The 15,316-nt window shown below is 37.2% G+C and overlaps 1 protein-coding gene across 6 annotated transcripts in view; it reads left to right on the top strand.

Annotated features, from left to right (window-relative positions):
- Positions 1-15,316, top strand: part of PSD3 (pleckstrin and Sec7 domain containing 3) — a 661,802-nt gene that overhangs the window by 305,288 nt on the left and 341,198 nt on the right. For all 6 annotated transcript variants that reach the window (XR_013172375.1, XM_077152669.1, XM_077152668.1 and 3 more), the window contains one exon: positions 4,782-4,890. Coding sequence is in view for 5 of the 6 variants with exons in the window: in XM_077152669.1 (XP_077008784.1) it covers positions 4,782-4,890 (109 nt within the window). In the remaining variant the exon portion in view is untranslated. The remainder of the gene's footprint in view (positions 1-4,781; positions 4,891-15,316) is intronic.

Genomic DNA, 15,316 nt, shown 5'->3' on the forward strand with positions numbered 1-15,316 from the left:
TAGCTAATGAAGATGAGCAGCTCTTCATGAGTTTTTTTAGCCATGTGTATTTGCTCTTCAGAAAAATGTCTATTCATATCTTTTGCCCATTTTATAATTGGGTTGTTTATTCTTTTGTTATTGAGTTGCATAATTTCTTTATGTACACAGGATATCAAATCTTTATCTGATATATGGTTTCCAAATATTTTCTGCCATTGATTTGGCTGCCTCTTCACCTTTTTGACAAAATCCTTTGAGGCACAGAAACCTTTTTTTTTTTTACATGGGCAGGCACCGGGAATCGAACCCAGGTCCTCTGGCATGGCAGGCAAGCATTCTTGCTTGCTGAGCCACCGTGGCCCGCCCTGAGGCACAGAAACTTTTGATTCTGAGGGGCTCCCATTTATCTGTTTTTTCTTTCGTTGCTTATGTTTTGAGTGTAAAATTCAAGGCACTGCCTCCTATTACTACGTCTTGAGAATGTTTCCCTTTTTTTATTCTAGGGGTTTTACGGTACTGGCTCTTATATTTAGGTCTTTGATTCATTTTGAGTTAATTTTTTGTACAAGGTATAAGATATGGGTCCTCTTTTATTCTTTTGGCTATTGATAACCAGTTCTCCCAAGCCCATTTATTGAAAAGACTGTTCTGCCCCAAGTGGCTGTGAGGGTCTCGTCTACAGATTGACTGTAGATTTGATAGCCAATTTCCATGCTCTCAGTTTGGTTCCTTGGTAAGTACTTCTATGTTTGTGTCAGTACGATTCTGTTTTGACCATTGGGGCTTTATAGTAAGCTTTAAAGTCAGGAAGTGTTAATCCTCTTACTTCACTCTTCTTTTTTAGCGTGTCTTTAGCTATTAGATGTTCCTTTCCCTTCCAAATGAATTTGTTAACTAGCTTTTTCAAACCTCCAAAATCGGTTGCTGGAATTTTAATTGTGTGGTATTGAATCTGTATTAATTTGGGTAGAATTGACATCTTAATGATATTCAACCTTCCTGTCATTGAGCATGGAATATCTTTCCATCTGTTTAGATATTCTTTGATTTCTTTTAGCAATATTTTGTGGTTTTCTGTGTGCAGGTCTTTTATATTCCTGGTTAAGCTTATTCCTAGAACCTGATTCTTTTAGTGGCTTTTTTTTTTTTTAACATGGGCAGGCACCGGGAATCAAACCCGGGTCTCCAACATGGTAGGTGAGAACTCTGCCACGGAACCACCATGGCCCACCCTTCGTGGTTATTTTTTATTTTTTTACATGGGCAGGCTCTGGGAATCGAACCCGGGTCCTCGGTCATGGCAGGCAAGCATTCTTGGTTGCCTTCGTGGTTATTTTGAATGGAATGTTTTTCTTGTCTCCTCATTTAGGTCATTACTTGTATATAGAGACACTACTTATTTTTGTTCATTAGTCTTGGGTCCCACCATTTTACTGAATTTGTATATTAGCTCAAGTAGCTTTGTCATGGATTTCTCAGGATTTTCCAAGTATAGGATCATGTCATCTGCAAATAATGAAAGTTTTACTTCTTCCTTTCCTATTTGGATGCCTTTTATTCCCTTCTCCTGCCTAATCACTCCAGCTAGCACGTCTAATACAATGTTGAACAATTATGGTGGCAGTGGGCATCCTTGTCTCATTCCTGATCTCAGGGGGAATGCTTTCTATATCTTATTGTTGAGAATGATTCTGGCTATGGGTTTTCATATATGTCCTTTATGATATTGAGGAAGTTTCTTTTGATTCCTACCTTTTAAAGTGATTTTATCATAAAAGGATGCTGAATTCTGTCTGTTTTCTCAGCATCAGTCAGTATGAGCATATGATTTTTTTTCACTTTTGATTTGTGCATGTGCTGGATTAAATTAATTGATTTTCTTATGTTGAACCATTCTTGCATTCCTCGTATAAACCCCATTTGGTCATGAAGCATATAATTCCTTTAATGTGTCATTGGTTCGATATGCTAGAGTTTTGTTGAGAGTTTTTGCATCTATGCTCATTAGGGAAATTGGCCTGTAGTTTTCCTTTCTTGTAGCATCTTTATCCGGTTTTGGTATTAGAGTGATATTAGCTTCATAAAATGAGTTAGGTAGTATTCCCTTTTCCTCAAATTTTTGAAGAGTTTGCGCAGAATTGGAGTTAGTTCTTTTTGGAATGTTTGATCAAATTCCCCTGTGAAGCCATCTGGCCCTGGGCTTTTCCTTGTAGGAAGATTTTTTTTCCTTTCTAATTTAGAGAAGTTGTACGTTTACAAAAAAATTATGTAAAAACACAGTGCTCTTTATACCCCTTCTTGTTGACACTTTGCATCAGTGTGGCACCTTTGTTAAAATTGGTGAAAGAATATTGAGATAGTACTATTATTTATGAATTATAGTTTACATTAGTTGTATATTCTCATATACCACCCTATAAATAAATGTCAAACATTTGTTATGATTCATGAAAGGGCATTTTAATACTTGTACTATTACCTATAGTCCATTACCTGTAATAGGGTTCACTGTATTATACATTCCTATGTTTTATCTTTGAAGTTTTATTCCTATAATATATATATGACCTAACATTTCCCCTTTTAATCAAAATCACTTATATAATTTAGTGATGTTACACTCACAGTAATGTGCTACAATCACCACCATGTAGGAAGATTTTTGATATTAATTGAATCTCTTCACTTATAATTGGTTTATAAAGATCTTCTGTTTCTTCTCAAGCCAGTGTTGGTAATTTGTGTGTTTCTAGAAATTTTTCATTTTATCTAAGTTGTTTAGTTTGTTTAGTTTTGGCACACAGTTGTTCATAATATCCTCTTTTGATTTTTAAAATTTCTTCAAGATCCATAGTGATGACCCCTTCTCACTTCTTATTTTGTTTATTTGCATCCTCTTTTTTTTTCTTTGTCAGTCTAGCTAGGGGTCCATCAATTTTAGTGATTTTCCCAAAAAACCAATTTTTCTATTTTGTTTATTCTTTCTGTTGTTTTTCTGTCTTCCAGTTCATTTATTTTTACTTTAATCTTTGTTATTTCTCATTTTCTATTTGCTTTGGGATTAACTTGCTATTCTTTCTCTAATTCCCCCAGGTGATCAGTTTTTAGTCATTCTTGTTTTTTAATATAGGCATTTAGGGCAATAAATTTCCTTCTCAGTACTGCCTTTGCCACATCCCATAAATTTTGGTATGTTGTATTTTCATTTTCATTACTCACCAGATAGTTACCAATTCCTCTAACAATTTCTTCTTTGACCCACTGATATTTTAAGAGTGTGTTGTATAATTTGCGAAAGTTCTGGTTCTTTGGTGGTTGTTAATTTCCAACTTGATTCTGTTGTGATCATAGAAAGTGCTATGAATAATTTCAATCTTACTGAATTTATAGAGGCCTGATTTGTGTTCCAGCACATGGTCTATCCTTAAGAATGTCTATACTGGTGTTTTTGGGTATAACGATCTACATGTATCAGGTCTAGCTCATTTATCACATTATTTAAATTCTCTTTTTCCTTATTGATCCTCTGGTTGTTCTGTCCATAAAAGAGAGTGGTGTACTAACGTCTCCCACTCTTACTGTTGAAACATTAAATGCTTCCTTCAGTTTTGTCAGTGTTTGCCTCTTGTGCTTTGTAGCTACCTGATTGAGAGCATAAACATTTATGATTGTTATTTCTTCTAGATTAATTATCCCTTTTAGCAGTATATAGTGATATATTTTTTATTTCTTTTAAGAAATTGCAGTCTCAAAACTATGCCGGCTAGTTCATTGAGGCTGAAATTGAAGAACAAAGAGGAATCTTCTCACTAAGCTTGTCTGAAATGGAGTAATGGAGTTGTGATTGGACCTTTTGATAACTGCTAATCATTTTTGTTCAAAAGCATTTAATAGAGGTCATAAAATTTCCCACTTTGAAGTAGTTGCCTGGTTGCTGATAAAACCCTTAATGCCCCTCTCCTCCAAAGTACATGGTCTGTTGTTGCTCAGACACGAGAAAATAAAATGTCTCTAATCAGAGGGTGGAGACCGTGTTGGTAATCCCGATGCGGGTTAATGTTTGAGTTCAGTGGAAGGAGGCAATGGAGCGGCTCCTTGCCTTGTCTAGGTTGAAATTCTGTGAGTTTTGAAATTTCATCTTGTTGCTTATTTTTAATTAGTCCTAGGTCAGAGGATTTTTGACAGGTACTTAAAGGAGACAGCAAGAAGGTCTTAGAAATATAGAATCACTTTCACTGTCTTTTTGTAGTTTTTCTTTCAAATAAGGGACTTTAGGAATTCTAAAGGACACTAGGACACATGCTCGCGTTTGGACAATCGGTATAAATGGGTTGGCTGGCGATTATTTTCCTTGCCACGTTTGACTGAATGGCATAAGTGACTAAATGAAGATGTGTTCTCTTTTGGGGAAAGTCTCCTTTTCTCTGTTGGCATACTTTAAGAGAACCTACACATTAGAAATACTCTTGCTATGGTTAAGGAGAATGATAATCACTTGGAAGATGATGTTTAAAAATAAAATACCATTTTCTACTTTCACAAAGCTAACACATTTAATTTTAAAAACTCACCATAATCCTGCCACCAAATCAAGCCAAACTTTCATGCATTTCCTTATTCTACTCTAGATGTTAAAATATGTATCTTTCTTTACCTGCTGGTATTCATGAAGTGATAACTTCGTATTCTGATATTTTCATGTTATGATTTAGTTTTCATTTTTAATGGCTGTATAGCATTCCATCAGGTATATGGTGATGTATTTTTAACAATATCTTTGTTTTGTTCTAATTTTGCAGGCAGAGACGTTTGTTTGGGTTAACAATGCCTCAGCACATTCCCAGAGTGTTGCCAAAGCCAAATACGAGTTTTTATTTGGCAAGTCTGAAGAAACAACTCTGGATATTAGTAAGTGTTCCCTACCCTTTCCCCCTTTTAAGGTAAAAATTATGAAATGCTACTGATCCCTGAGTACTTTCTCTCTGTCTGCATTACTGCCTTCCTACCTCTATGAAACTTAATGGTTATAATTATTCATCAAAACAGTCTTTCCAAGATGTAAAATTCAGAAATATAGGATGTGGGTTTTGTAGCCAGTTGTAAGTAAGTTCAGGTCATGTCCTTAACTTCAGAGAATTCTCGGGTATTTGAAATTTCAATTATTAAGTAATTCTCATAAGGTTTTCTTTTTCTACATCTACCATTGTTTTATCCAATGACTCCTTTAATTTTTGTGGTTGCTTTTAGCTACCAGCATAAATGATTATGAACATTTCCACCGTGATTTTAGACACTATAGCCTTAACTTCGGAGATGACCATATCTCTTATTTAAGAAAGTATTAATTGAATCTGTTTATCAGAGTCTAGCATGCTAGAGTTATAAGCAGCATCCTTGAAGTTTGAGACAGGTGTATTTAAATCCAACAGAAGACTGACTACTAGTCTAATAATGGTAATACTAGTAATTAACATTTATTGAGTATTCACTGTGTGGCAGGTACTATGTAAGTGCTTTGCATGCATGATCTCATTTAATCCTCACAACAACCCTCATATATGTTGGTAGTATTATCCCCATTTTCCATTTGAGGAAACTGATGTTCAGAGAGGTTAACTCACCTTCTCAACGTCACATATACAACAGAGTAAGGACTTTAGTCCAAGTCTGTCTGACTCATGTTCTCAACCTGTTAAAGCAGTTGATTTTTTTCTTTTTTTGTGAAAAATAACATATATATATATATATATATATATATATATATAAAAGCAATAAATTTCAAAGCACATCACAACAGTTAGTTGTAAATAGATTTCAGTTTGGCGTGGGTTATAGTTCCACAGTTTTAGGTTTTTACTTCTTTCTGCTGACTGAAGATACTGAAGACTAAAAGAAATAACAGTATAATGATTTAGCAATCATACTTGTTTGTTAAAGCCTACCTTCTCTGTATAACTCCACCATCACCTTTGATCTTTCTACCAGTCTTTATGGGTATTTGGGCTATGCCCATTCTAACTTTCTCATGTTGGAAGGGATTGTTAATACCATGGGGTGGTAGGGAGATGGAACTAGCTGATGTTTTGGAGAGGCTGGGCCCTGTAGGTTTCAGGACTTATCTGACCCACCTGGAGGTTGTTGGTTTCTGGGAAGTTACCCTAGGGCATAGAACCTTTGCAGAATCTTATATATTGCCCTAGGTGTTCTTTTGGTTTGGCAGGAATTGGTTTGTTTGGAGTTTGTCAAGTTATGGGAGGTAGCAATGTCTAACTGATGCTTGTGTAAGAGTGTGACTGCCAGAGTAGCCTCTTGACTCTATTTGAATTCTCTCAGCCACTAATGCCTTATTTGTTACACTTCTTTTCTCCCTTTTGGTCAGGATGGCATTGTTGATCCCGTGGTGCCAGGGCCTGACTCATCCCTGGAGTCATCTTGCACGTCACCAGGGAGACTTTCACCCCTGGATGTCATGTCCCACGTAACAGGGAGGGCAATGATTTCACTTGCAGAGTTGGGCTTAGGGAGACTGGGGTCACATCTGAGCAGCAACAGAGGTCCTCCAGAAGTAACTCTTAGGCATACCTATAGGTAGGCTAAGCTTCTCTACTACATACATAGGCATCACAAGAGTAAGCCTCAAGATCAAAGGCATGGCCTATGGATTTGGGTGTCCTGAATGTTTGACACAGTATCAGGGGGCTCCCTGGTGGTAAAGTTTAATAGTTCTATATATTTATTCTCCCGTCGCTCAAGGGACTTTGCCAGTACTTTTTGATTATCTGCTTAATATACTCTGGGATGTGTCTAGGCATTACATTAAGCTATACACATTAATGGCCCTCATTCTTATTCTGGGCTCCCTGTGTTTGGGTTGTTTAAATGATCTATCCAGACAGGCTGAGTTGATTATGAGCTACAGAAAATTGAGGTTCTGAACAAAATTAACCTTTCTTCCTTTGATCTCAAAGAGTAGTTGAGGTTCTAAAATATAGGCAATGTCTTCCTTATCCCTGTATTCTGAATTATCTAAATCCTGACATAGTTGGTTTTGTTATTATCTCTAAATACCTGGTTATGCATATATAAAACAACCTCTCAAAATCCAGAGATATGAGCTTACACTCTAGTCCCCTCTTTTCTTTTATAATTATTTTCTAAATGAGACCATACAATAATTGCTCTTTTGCGTCTGACTTATTTTGTCTCACCAAATGTCCCACGGGTTCATTCACAATGCTACATGCTTCTCAACTTTGTTCCTTTTTTATACCAGCACAATGTTTGATCATATATGTACAGCATTGTTCGCCAATCTACTTCTCAGTTGGTGTATCCTTCAGGCATCTCCATTCATTGGGCATTATGTATAATGTCCAAAGTCAACAGTCCATCAACGCTCTCAATTTTAGATAGTTTCATTGTTCCCAAGAGAAAAATAACCAATGAACATGCCCTCATCAAATAGAAAATCTAAACCTCCTCTTAACTCTTGTCCCTCCCCCCTTTATTTACCCCTGTTTTTGCTGTGGTATTGTTGATGTTTTCCTGTTAAACATAGCTCATAGCATGCGATAGCAGAACTTATACACTCCTTGTACAAAATTCCTACCTTTGTAGTAGTTTATGCAAGAACTTAATTTATATTTGTAGTATTAATTGATGTGACCCCTTCTAATCATGTTCACTTTCAATGTGGTAATATTACTTATTGATCCACTAAATAACTGCCTTCACTTCTATCTATTCCCTTACATGTGAGTTCATCTCACTAGCTAACCTTTCACCCATCTCTCTATTTTCCGTCTATCTTTAGGTCCCTATATTCTGTATTTTAAGCCTCTCATTTTACCTTTACCATGGTCATAAAAGTTGAATCATGCAAAATCTATCCTTTTGTGTCTGGCTTATTTCACTCAGCATAATGTCTTGAAGATTCATCCATCTTGTCAAAATGACGTTATTTTGTCTTTCTGCTATATAATATTCCATCATATGTGTACACCACATTTTGTTGATCCATTTTATTAATGAACACTTGGATTGTTTCCATCTTTTGGCAATTGTGAATAATGTTGCTGTGAACATTGGTGTGCAAATGTCTGTTTGTGTCACTGCTTTCACCTATTCTCAGTATATACTGAGTAGTGTAATTGCTGGATCATAGGGCACCTCAGTATTTAGTTTCCTAAGGAACCACCACACTGTCTTCCATAGTGGCTATACCATTATATATTCCCACTAGCAGTGTGTAAGTGTTCCAACTTCTCCACATCCTCTCCAATATTTTTAGTTTCCTGTTTGTTTAATAGCAAGCATTCTTATAGGTGTATGGTGGTATCTCATTATAGTCTTGATCTGCATTTCCCTTGTAGCTAATGAAAATGAGCATCTCTTCTTGCACTTTTTAGCCATCTGTTTTTGCTCTTCAGAAAAATGCCTATTTGTATCTTTAGCCCATTTTATAATTGGGTTGTTTGTTCTTTTGCTGTTGAGTTGTATGATTTCTTTATGTATACAGGATGTCAAACCTTTATCTGAAGTGTAATTTCCAAATATTTTCTCCCATTGAATTTGCTCCCTCTTCACCTTTTTGACCAAATCTTTTGAGGCACAAAAGCATTTGATTTTGAGGAGTTCCCATTTATCTATTTTTTTCTTTTGTTGCTTGTGCTTTGGGTGTAAAGTTTAGGAAGCTATCCTTGGAGATGTTTCCATACATTTTCTTCTAGGAACTTTATGGTATTGGTTCTTATATTTAGGTGTTTGATCCACTTTGAGTTAATTTTTGTATAGGGTATAAGTTAAAGGTCCTCTTTCATTCTTCTGGCTATTGATATCCAGTTCTCTCATGCCCATTTATTAAAAAGACTATTTTACCCCAGTTCAGTGGATTTGGGGGACTTGTCAAAGATCAGTTGACCATAGATTTGGTGGCCTATTTCTGCACTCTCGATTCAATTCCATTGGTCAGTACTTCTATCTCTGTGCCAGTACCATGCCGTTTGCACATGATGCAGTTGATTTTTTAAAAATATTTTCCTGAAAGGAGGTACAGGGTGAAAATAGGAATAGCTTTAAAGAGTTGTAAACATTTAGAAGCATGTCTTGGGAGTTAGATAGGAAAGAGGTATTGATGTGGTTAAGAGCCTAGGCTCTGGAGTTAGACTTGGTCTTGTAACTGACTAGCTGTGTGACCTTGGGTCAGTTATCTAACCTTTTTGTGCCTCCGTTTCCTCATCTGTAAAAGGAGATTGTGATCTTATATGTCTCAGAATTCTTTTGAGTATTAAATAAATTAACATATGTAAATACCTCTGTACCATGCTTGGTACATAATAAATATTATAAAAGTGGTTACTGCTATTATAATTTATTATAATCATTATTAGCATCATCATATCCCTGACTTTTGAGGTTGATATTTAGAAGTACAATCCTGACTTTCCTCAACTCTATCATTGTTTGGCACTGATTTCTATTTTAGGTAGCAGGGAATCTGACCTAATGTAGCTGTTTTTCAGTTGAAAAAGCCAAATAGTAATGATATACTTATGACTTTTATTTTAGATGGGATTATATACTCACCCCCCCAATATACTGTTGAGGATACCAAGAAGACAAAGTATTTATAACCATTTTATACTTCCCTTAAGCTTAATAAAATTAATATTTATTAGATATGTGAATAATTGGGAACTCCGAGAAGCAGTACATACAACAAATTTATTTTAAAAAATCAGTATCATCCTGCTTTTAAGCCAATGTCTCAATGTAGAGACCTTTTCTAAAATATGTTTCATAAAATATCTTATACTTATTTTCTAGTAAAGGCGTTTATGTTACTTATCATAGAGCATAAATGTCTAACTATTCTGCATTTGAAGTTTGGGACACCTGATCATCTATTCACTATTTCTCAGGTAGGGAATTGTGATTGTGATCAACCCAAGATGATTTATAACTCCTTCTTGGCATAACCTTAATTTTGAATGCCACATTGTAATTTTTGTGCTGATTAAACTTCTTTGACTTTGATAAAATATAATTTTTATTTAGCTAGGTAGGTATGATATCAGATACTACATAGTTGTTTCACTTTGGTAAAGCTGCTAGAATGCAATATTAGAAATGATTGGCTTTACAAATGCTATTCATTATGCTACACATTTATAGTTCTAAGGCCATGAAAATCTCCAAATTAAGGCATCCAGAGAAAGATACCTTGACTCTAAGGAAGACTGATGGCCTCCAGGGTTCCTCTGTCACATGGGCAGGCATGTAGCTGGCATCTGCCCTTCTCTCTTGGGCTCTGGTTTCAGAATGACTCTCTCAGCTCCTGGAGATCCTTCTGGCTTCTCCTGGGGCATTTTCTTTCTCTGTATCCAAATGTCTGAGTTCTTTCAGTTTCATCTGTTGTGTATCCTCTCATAGAAGACTCCAGCAAGGAAATTAAGACCCACCTTGAATGGGCTGGATTACATCTGTATGGAAACAACCTAAGCAAAACGTCCTACCCAACACTAGGTCTGCCCCCACAAGAATGGAGTAAAATGACATCGTTTTTCTGGGGATGCATAACAGTTTTAAACCAACACAATAGTCTTCTGTCATATTGAAGGGTGAATTTGGTTCTTCCTTACTCACAGGTTTTGAGTGGTTTTCTTTGAATTGCTATTTCTGATATATCCTGTCTGAGACAAAACCAAAATGACATCTTAAACCTTCTGCTTCTTTTTTGCCTTTGTCAAAATGGTTGGCTGTATTTCTGTTTTTAGTGTGATAATTCTTGTACAGGTGAGAAACTGTGCATAAATTTATTGAGCATATATACTTAATGACTGTCAGTCATCTGTGCTGTTAAGTGTGAGGCTGCAAAGAATCAGGCAACATGGTTCTTGTCTTTTAGGAGTTTATCCTCTGGCCTGAGACTAATGACATGTCTTCAGATGACAGCAGTAAAGCGGTATATGCTGACTCAGGGAATTGGTATAGAGATTAAATTCATTAAGGATGCAAAGGAGGGAATGGTCACTTTCATCTGGGATTGTGCTGACCTCATGGAGGGGTGGAAGTTGAACTTAGTCTTAAAGGATGAGTAAGTAGTCTGATTATTAGAGTTTTGGGGGAGGGCATTTTGGATAGAGGGAAAGGAATGGGCAAGGGTGTGGTGGCAGAAAATATAAATTGTTTAAGAAACAGGGAGTAGACCAGTTTGGTTGGTTTGTAAAACATATTAGAGGGAAGTAAGTTTAGAAAGATAGCCATTTAGAAACGGGTAAAACCACGTAGGACCTTCCAAAGATGGGTAAAGTGTTTTCATTTTACCCAAGTAAGTAGACAGGAAGTGACTGAAGTGCTGATTTAGGTAAAACAAAAGGCATTGGTCTGAAAATTGGAATAAGGGCGGCAGAAGTTGTTGCTTATTGCAGGAGAGGTGTAAGATGCAAGTTTATACAGACCTTTGGAAAATGCTCTTTCTGTATCTTCACAAATAAATGATGACTTTTATAATTCCAGAAAGGCCCCTGAAGCTTTTATATAGATTATTCGTCTGCCTTCAGAACACTGCCCAAACTCAAAGGACATTGGAAAAGGTAGTAGAGAGTAGGACAGTGTTTCTATTTGAATTTTATGGGAGACATCTGTTTTAGCTTGCTAATGCTGCCAGAATGCAGCAGAAATGTATTGGCTTTTACAAGGGGGATTTATTAGGTTACAAATTTACAGTTCTTAGATATGAAAATGTCCAAATTAAGGCATCAGCAGGATGATACCTGGACTCTGAAGAAAGGCCACTGGCACCCAGGACACCTCTCTCAGCTGGGAAGGCACGTGGCTGGCATCTGCTGGTCCTTGCTCCTGGTTCATTACTTTCTGCTTCTGATTCCAACGGCTTTCTTTCTAAGCATCTCTTGATCCTCACTTTGCTTCTCCGGCACAAACTCTAGATTTCATGTCTTAGCACAGCATTCCCAAACATCTGTGTCTTGGTTTCATCTCTCTGCTTTCTGTATTAGCTCTCCAAGCATCTGTGCTTTCTCCAAAAAGCCTTCCTCTTAAAGAACTCCAGTAAGCAAATCAAGATGCACCTTGAATGGGCAGGATCCTATCACCATGAAAACAACCTAATCAAAAAAGCTCCTACTCACAATTGGATGGGTCATATTTCCATGGAAATAACCTAATCAGATGGTCCCTGGATTAGAAGAACATGGCTTTTCTTGGGGTACATAACAGTTTCAAACCAACACATCATCTCTTCCCACTCTTTAAAAAAATGTATTTATTAAATGAGTACTGGAGGCTGTTTTTGTATTAGGTGTTGGCCTGTTTCTGCAGCTTGCACCGTCTTTCTTGACAGAGTGACTTAAACCAGTTTTTCACAAACAACCTGCTGGGAAAAATGGGAATGTTGGCAGTGACTTTTGAATGCATCCCTAGAAGTGCTTAAGTGTAGCACCTCAGATGTGATAGTCCAGTAATGCTATAGCCGGGCAAGGTGAGGTTGATCATGATTTCTGCATAGGTGCAAGAAAAGTGTAGCTGCTATCAAGTGAGAGGCTTTGCCAGTGAACAGGATATATAACATGGGCAGTAGATGGTAGGTTCTAGGAAAAACAATTCAAGGTTGCTTGTAAGCGATTGCTTGTCATCCCTAACTAGGCTTTGTGCAGGACTTTTGAATCAGTGACACAGAGCTTAAGGTGTTATGGAGAATATGTGTGATCAGTGGGAAAAATCTCTTAACTTGGAATTAAGAGTTCTGGATTTTCATTATCTATGCATCAGTACAGTGACAGGAAAGAGGAAACCATTTTTGTCTATTTTCCCTGTTTCCTGCTACTTTCTGAGCGCTGTCCCAGCTTCAGGAGCTTTTCAGGTGCTAGAGCAATAGGTGGTGATTGTTGAGAAGCTCTGGGCGAATGGGATGTGCTGCTTCCAGCTACAAAGAGGTGAAAAAGAGGCAGCATAGGAACCTCATCTGGGGCATAGCCAGAGACATACACCCATTCAGGTTGGTTTACAGCACCCTAGGAGACTTTCCTCGCCACACACTTCCTTCCTGGATTGCTGTGCTTAGGTGACTGGTGTGCACTTCTAAACTAGTGAGCTGAAGTCCACTTTAGCAGAAGGGTGGCTTTGTTTTTGAAAAGAGCATTCTTTGAAGAGTTCCAAGAGCATCCGATGGCCAAGGTGAGTGTATGTTTCTGTCTCCTTTATTGGTCAAAATTCAGAAGGAAGCAATACTTGAGGAAGACTTTGAAGAAGAGTACAACTCTGTACCTTGACTTGTCAGCAGAACAAGTGACCTATGGAAGTGTATGGGAAAGTGAGAGGCATATGGGAGTCTAGGATGGGGAGTCAGTCTCTTATACTAACCCTTGGCGATTTATAGAACTCTCCCTCCTGCATTCTGTATTGATTTATACATTTTTTGAGATAAGCATAAGGGAAATGAGCTTGAACAATATTAAATAACTTTCTGAAGGGCACATAGTTTAGATTGTTTAGAATCGTGTTAAATATACAGTATCTCTGGTGGCCTTTGGAGAGACCTAGGCTATAGGTGCAATCTAAAGTGCATGGTGGGGTAAATAGGGGCCCTGGAGTTGATTGAGTTGAGTGGAGAGCTTTATAAGTCCTCCACAGATGGTACTAAGCTTGCCTTTTAGGATCTGCTTGTGTTTGTGAAACCTGTAGACAATTTATGTTACTCCTTGCTGCTGCTTGTGGGCCGGCATCTGGTGGTCTCCTGTTCCTTCCAGCTCACCAAGGCAGGGTGCCGAGCAGAGCTGCGCAGCAGAGCCTGACCTCCAGTGGCTGTCAGGGAACAAGTCCCTTAACTGCTCTTCACCTCAGTGTTCTCATCTGTAAAATAGGGGTAATGATAATCTTTGCGGCATTGTAGTGGAAACCAAAGGAGATTTTAAGTACGTAGCTCAATGCTTGGCAGGCTGTCTTTCCTCTATTTTCTAAGCCCTATTAAGTGCTATATATATATATTTTTTTATCTTTCTAAGTTTACCACCTTGCCCTGCCTTCTGTTTTAGAAATTTACTATTCCTAATCACTGTGCCCCGAATTTTAATTCTTTCTGGGTTGGAGATTTTAGTTAAGGGTTGAACTGATTAAAACATTTTTTTTTAAATAAAGTGCTTCCTATCTAATGTGCTAGTGTTGACTGTCTTCAGAGACCCCATGCAACACAGTGGCTTGAGTTAATGGAGAACAGGAGGGGAAAAGTACCTTGAATATATAGGTGAGCTTGAAGGAAAGAAAATCCTAGGTGCCTGAAACAAAGAAGGAACTTAAGCCTAGAGCATGTCAGAGGTGAAAGGGGCAAGGAATTCAAATGGGAAAAGTCTCTGTGGCCTCTCTAGCCTCACAAGGTATGAAGCTGGAACTGTCTTTCTGCAAAACTTTTTCACAGGCACTGCCCATGAGAAAGCGGATCAGAAAAGTTGTATATTCACTTGGAGGCTGGCAGGGGCATGGGGAGGTGTCTGGGGCTAGATATATTGGTTTTCTCGAGCTCTGAGTAGGGGTGGGGGAGATCCACTTGGGTGAAATTGAAGTCCGTGACTGCAGCGCAGTTGGGTTAGAGGCCCAATGTAATAAATGTAATAAAACAAGTCTTGGGATTGTGGCACCTTAAAAGTTACTGTGGAAAAATGATGATCATGCATCTATGTGATGATGTTAAGAATTACTGATTGCATATGTAGAATGGTATGATTTCTAAATGTTGGGTTAATTTCTTTTTTTCCGTTAATTAATAATAAAAAAAAAGTTACTGTGGAAGTGTATACACCTCTCAGGGACATTTTCACCACTCAGAATGTATTGCACTCCTAAGTTAATAAGTAAGTAAATAAGCCCTAAACATGAAGAGGTCACAATAAAATATTATAATTGCAAAAAGGAAGGAACTTCCATGAGAGGGAGGGTCAGCATATACAACTAATAGGGGAATCATCACTCAAAGAAAAATAATAGAACATTCTGAAACTATAAAATAGATTTGTTTGAAAGATAAAAGGGGAAAACAAAACCATTAGGACAAAACAAGAAAGTTTGAAGAAGAAACATGCATATTGAAAAATAACCAAATGGAATTTATAGAACTGGAAAATATGGTGAAATGAAAAAGAAAAAAAAAACAATGAATGGGTTAAGTATACATTATTGGGTATTTATTTGGTATTTAAAGTGGGGACTGATGAACTTTTTTTAATCCTTCCTTTTTTCCCCCTGGCTTATCAAATGTTTTCTGTAGAAAAGTAAAAAGAAGGGCAAAAGAGGGCCTGTCATTCCAAACAATATGTTCTTATTT

The sequence above is a fragment of the Tamandua tetradactyla genome, chromosome 3 (assembly GCF_023851605.1).
Source record: "Tamandua tetradactyla isolate mTamTet1 chromosome 3, mTamTet1.pri, whole genome shotgun sequence".
NCBI lineage: Eukaryota > Metazoa > Chordata > Mammalia > Pilosa > Myrmecophagidae > Tamandua > Tamandua tetradactyla.